Source organism: Rutidosis leptorrhynchoides, chromosome 9, assembly GCF_046630445.1.
Source record: "Rutidosis leptorrhynchoides isolate AG116_Rl617_1_P2 chromosome 9, CSIRO_AGI_Rlap_v1, whole genome shotgun sequence".
NCBI classification, from domain to species: Eukaryota; Viridiplantae; Streptophyta; class Magnoliopsida; order Asterales; family Asteraceae; genus Rutidosis; species Rutidosis leptorrhynchoides.
In genome coordinates this window covers 331,954,199-331,960,069 of record NC_092341.1, presented here as the reverse complement: position 1 = coordinate 331,960,069, position 5,871 = coordinate 331,954,199, and the positions used below count along the sequence as shown (strand labels likewise).

The following is a 5,871-nucleotide window of genomic DNA, read 5'->3' as shown; positions in this document are numbered from 1 at the left end:
AGAAACCACATCCGTTATACGAAGCAATGGTAACGAAGGAACGTGGTGACGAAGGGATCACGGTTACCAATGGACAAGAACTCATCCTAAAGTCACAAGATTGCCTAGACTGAAGGAGAGAAGTAAGCGGGTTGACCAAACTCGCTTCCACTAACATCCAAATGACAAAAGAGGAATGTTGCAGGGTAGCTTTCTTGAACCAGCAGGAGTTGCAATCGGCCGAAGGGAAAGTCCCCTTTGTCTCATCAGAGATCGCCTTGGAGACTGATCTCACCTAGAAAGCTGGTGATAGAGCTATTGCCTAACCCTATAAAAGGAGAACATGATCTCTGGAGTTGGCATTCACTCTAAGTCACAATTACTCACACACAATACTCTCAATGAGTTACATTCGTATCTTGGTGGCGTAAAGTACGATACCTTCGTACTACCTTCGCGGAATCGCCAACAAGCATACATTCATTATCATATCCTGTAATATCATCCGCTCAGTGATCAGATCTCTATATCCTTGTTCCCTTAACAATGGTTGCCAAGAATTGTACAAACAGTCTGGTTGAGAGTTGATTTCTCGTAAGTTGAATTTCGACTACCCTTGTATCTTAATAATGTAGATAATTATTGAATGATGTTTTACGAAACATTTGCTCCATAGTCCATATCCATGGAATTGTTCAACTTGACTGATTATTTATCTAGCCCACTAGCTGACATATGTGATGGTTTGCTTAATTAGGCCTATAACATAATAGTCCAAAGTCCAAAGTCCAAACAAATTAACAAGGGTTAAAGCCAAAAATAGGCTACAAACTTACACAAATGTATCGATGTCGCCTATAAACTCATTTCCGTCCTACTGTCGCCTACAAACTTATAAAAAATGTGCTAATATAAACAAAATACTTTTTTAACCGTCAACCAAAATGGTTGATACGTGGCTTCTAAGTAGTCATGACACGTCGGTGCTACATCGAAACAGAACTGAAAGTATATGGGCGATATCGGAACAAAACTGAAAGTATATGGGCGACATCGGAACACAACTGAAAGTATATGGGCGACATCGGGACATATAAAATGAATAAAAAAAGTTAAATAATTAACTTTACCGGTTCAGCAGGTAACCGGTAACAAAATGTTAACATCAGCACATTTTTTATAAGTTTGTAGGCGACAGTAAGACGGAAATGAATTTGTGGGCGACATCGGTACATTTATGTAAGTTTGTAGCCTATTTTTAGCTTTAACCCAATTAACAACTACTCCGTACTAGTTTACTCCATTTTAAGTTCGTTCAGGAGATATGTTAAAACAAATGTCTAACGAATCATCTAATAAGGTGACTTAATTAGAGGTTTTCCAAACTCTTAACTGACAAAAGTGTAAGTTCTGTAGTAGCAAAATATGAAAGAAACCAGTTATTTACCTCAATACACTCCAATCGATAACCCAAGTCCTAAAGAAATCACACACGATTAACGCCAAATACCATATAAAAGACGACCAAACATACCAATGGAACATGTACATACGAAGTCAGAAAATAACAAAGTTCCTACCTTAACTAGCTACCATCACTAAACACAATTCAGTTCCTTAAATCAACTACAATAACACTAATATTATCGCTACTTCGTCGTCCCATAGCTAGGCGTACCAATAAAGCAGCTGCCACAGCAGTTGCACTCCGAGCCGCTCTCAAATTGCACTTCAAATCCTCTTCTTGACACTTATGCACAACTTCACAACTCAATTCACTCGATAAAACGTCCCACAATCCATCACTAGCTAATATCAAGTTCATATCCCCTGCTTCTCTTTTAATAAACATAAACTCTGGTTCAGATGTTACCACTTGTTTTAAAAGCCTATCTCCTGTTTTCAAACATAACAATGTGATCAAACATCTAGTTCAAAATATGCACATTTTAATCGAAGTAATGTGCAAAATACCTATAGCTCGAGACATTGCTAGAACACCTTCAACTCGTGCTCCATTTCCTGCAAACAGAATTCGCCCTCCGAGAGCTTCAATACGAGCACGTTCATCTTCCCTATCAGGCTATAAAATAACGCTCACTTCATAAATGGATATGGAATTTTTATACAATGGTTTCTATATATTATGTTTAATGGCCGTAAATATATATGGAACAAACAGGTGGCCAACCGCGCATTGCAGTGAAAAAAAAATGTAGTACATAACTCTTATCTTTTTAAAAAAAATATTTAACGTAAATGGGTATAACATAACTCAAGAGACAATAATGCATTTAAACATATCAAACACCTCTTACAATTGTAAACAAAAATTACCGTTGTTTTCGTTTTTTCCTTTTGATTATATACCAACTAATTATGTATATATATTTATATGATATAATCTGGCTAAAGAAAAAAAAAGTTGTAAAAAATTGTAAAAGGGGTTGATATAAGAATTATAAAATAAAAAGTTTGAAGGGTTTAAAATAAGAAATAGAATGATATGTAATAGTAGGAGTTAAATTTTTTTTAAAATGGGTGAGGGGCATGACTGAAAAATATGGAACACTAAAATCGGACAAAAGATAACGGATGGCTAAACCCGAAAATTTGTCGAGGACTTAAACCAAACAAAAAAGTAGGGAGGGGGCAAAGTACATTTTGCAATTTTTAAAAAATATATTGGGTTTTTGTCATGAATAGAAAACCAAACCTCCTCCACCAACCCAAAGCTGCCACATGTCCCCAAACCAAATCACATTCCTTCTCTTTTTGATTATATGTATAATTTTATTCAATAGTTTCTACTAATTATGCTTAATGGTCGGAAACCGGGATAACCCATTTAGACCGCGTACGTAAACAATAAACGAATAAAGTTATCTTACTCAGATGTATGCGGTCTAACCGGAGACCATTTCCAAGCATTTTACATGAACACAGGTTTGAAAATGAGACCTTCACAAGGACATCTTGACCCAGTTGCACACATCTCATGAAAATACTAACCTAACTGGGAAAAACCTTACCCGTTTTTCACATGTAAACCCGAACCCAACCTAACATGTTAGACCCATTTTGACACAATAAAACCTGTTTTAGATTCTTAACCAATTACTCAACCTCCGTTTCCTACTTTAACCGCTAATCAAACATGATCAGCCCATTTTACCACAATACCACCTATATTCTACTTGGTAATTAATGAACAAATGTAGAACTAAAAACACTTTTCAAAAGGTGACTGAATTTTGAAGTAAAATTCAATCCTCGTACTACACATGGATACCTTGCATGAGAGAACACGATACCAGATGTTCTAACAAACCATGGACCCCACTATATCATTCAACGTACACATGTGCCTAGTAAATAATCCACCTGTCAATCATTCAACTTAAAAAGTATTACAAAACTATTTTGCGCTTACCTTATGGTCAACAGAAAGTGGTACCGCTTTTCCGTTCCGACAAAGGACGGCACGTGAGTCACCGCAGTTTGCGACAATCAAATATTCCGGTGTCAATAACGCAATTACTGCAGTTGATCCAACGATCGAAAACTGAGGATGAGATTTACAAACTTTATATTTCTCCACCCCGTTGCATTCACATAACGTCATCGCCATCTCATCAATCCGCTCGAAACTCCGGCTAATCGCCGACCTCCATAGCTCTTCTTTGTCACGCGCCGTCCGAGATTTCACGCGCATCAACTCTTCCTCTAGTATAACGTGCATGTTATCTTTACACAATGCAGACACCTGCCCAAAAATAATTGTTTATATATTTATATATTTATTATAGCATGGAGTAGTATATTTATATTTATATTTTTATATATAATAAAGAAAAATATATTTAATAAGGAGACACGTGGCTTACATGATGCCCTCCATGACCATCAAAAACCCCAAAGTAATGAACCGGTTCGTAACCGTTTATTTCCGGCCGGCATAAATCCAACCGAACCGATATCTCATCTTCCATTTCACGAGCTCTACCAACTACAGACATCGAACCGTAAACCGGTGACGTCATAATTTCCTTCTCCTTAATCAAACTCGCAATCGCCGGCGGATTGAAGTTTTCATCGTCCGTTTCCGCCAAATTTAGCTTCTGAGATTGCAAATTATCAGTTCCGGCAACCGCAGAAACAGAAGATAACCTCCGTCGCATCTCGATTCTACGACGTCGTCTTTCACGGCATTTAAGCTGCGAATCAAAATGTTCGTCGATCGGCATCAGGCTTCTCCGGCTACCATGAATTCGCGTCATTGACGGTCACCGGTGAGGTTGATGAAATTGAAAGACGGCATTATAATTGATGAATATTTTAAATTTTAAATAAATATTAAGCAAAAGTGAATATATAATTTTTGTAATGAAGAATATAAGGAAAGAAGCTGTGTTGTATTGTTTTCGGTGAGCATGAAAGCCGACTGGTGATATGATGTTGCCACGTGGAAGGCGGGTCAATTTAGATGGCGATAAACGACGATGCAAGGTGACACGTGACAGTTGAAGTCTGTTTAGTACCACGTAACTACGTTTGAAATAGACTACTTGAGCTTGTTTGAAGTTTCGTGGCCGGGCCGGGGCCCACTAGCTAAGTTTTCCACAACTTTAGTACCATGATTAAATTGAAATAGGTTATCGTGTTTATAGACCGAATTAAAATATCTTATTAGTAGATGACTCATGATTGAATTTATATTTCCAATCATTTTAATTTCTGGAAAATGAAAATAAAGAAAAAGCGAAAATTTTAGTTGATTTTATTTGATAAATGGTGGGAATAGCTTCTTTTTCCTTATATAATTTTGAAACACGATACGTGTAAAGTGAGTAAAGTTTGAATGTGCGTGTTTACATTATTGAGAAATGAGAATATAGTTAAGTTTTATTAGCAACTTAACCATCCAAAATATCATACTACGTATTTGTTTTGATGTTTTGTTATTGTTGTATCAGGTCTCGGGTTAAATTTCCCTAACAATATATTACGAATTTCGAAGTGAAAAGAAAAACAGTTACATGATAAACGATTAGATCGCCTGCATCAAAGAAAAAATACTTATCTATTAATTTTTCGAACGATTTTTTTTTTTTTCATTTTATCTGTTTGGATACTAGTGCTACATTATGTGAATATTGATTTATTTTTTTAATTTCATAAAATTTTATTTGACAATTCATACGTAATTATTCAAATGACACTCGTTAAAATACACTCGTTAAAATATCATAAATCATAAATAAAATATGATTGTTGTAAATTTAGTCGTTAAATATGAATGGTAATTAGTCAAATATGGATAGTAAAATTTGTACTATATATATGTGCATAATGTAAGTTACAAAAACACACATATACATTAAATACATCACACCTCTCTTCAACCTCTTTCTCTCATATATCTTCTACAACACATCTCTCTTTTATTGGTTCTTTCAATTTGAATATATTGAACCAGACCACTAAAGGTAGTTATAAGCCTAATGAAATATAACACGTTATCAGCACGAATTGCTCCGTATAATCAAGGTTTATCTAAGCAAGCACACGTCACTAATCAAGGTAAGAAATTATCTAACTTTTATTAACTTCACTAACATTTATATTTATGTTATTTAAGTTATATATGGTCGGTTATACCGCCTGAATTATATTTCTGTAATCTAACTTTTATTAACTTCACTAACATTTATATTTATGTTATTTAAGTTATATATGGTCGGTTATACCGCCTGAATTATATTTCTGTAATCTAACTTTGATTAACTTCACTAACATTTATATTTATGTTATTTAAGTTATATATGGTCGGTTATACCGCCTGAATTATATTTTCTGTAATCTAACTCTTATTAACTTCACTAACATTTA

The 5,871-nt window shown here is 35.0% G+C and overlaps 1 protein-coding gene across 1 annotated transcript; it reads right to left on the bottom strand.

The window, feature by feature from the left end:
* Positions 1–1,470: 1,470 nt before the first annotated feature.
* Positions 1,471–4,380, bottom strand: LOC139865936 (probable protein phosphatase 2C 75). Its single transcript, XM_071854045.1, has 4 exons — positions 3,867–4,380; positions 3,413–3,745; positions 1,954–2,062; positions 1,471–1,875 (listed from the first exon to the last, which is right to left on the bottom strand). The coding sequence occupies exons 1-4, from the start codon at positions 4,257–4,259 to the stop codon at positions 1,589–1,591; spliced, it is 1,122 nt and encodes a 373-aa protein (XP_071710146.1). The 5' UTR covers positions 4,260–4,380; the 3' UTR covers positions 1,471–1,588.
* Positions 4,381–5,871: the final 1,491 nt, after the last annotated feature.

Bases quoted from the DNA above. Each gene is read 5' to 3' on its own strand.
- LOC139865936 (XM_071854045.1), bottom strand. From the start codon at position 4,259: ATGACGCGAATTCATGGTAGCCGGAGAAGCCTGATGCCGATCGACGAA. The intron at 3,746-3,866 runs GTAAGCCACGTG...ATTTTTGGGCAG, and splicing joins ATGGTCATGGAGGGCATCAT to GTGTCTGCATTGTGTAAAGA. The intron at 2,063-3,412 runs GTAAGCGCAAAA...GTTATTTTATAG, and splicing joins CACTTTCTGTTGACCATAAG to CCTGATAGGGAAGATGAACG.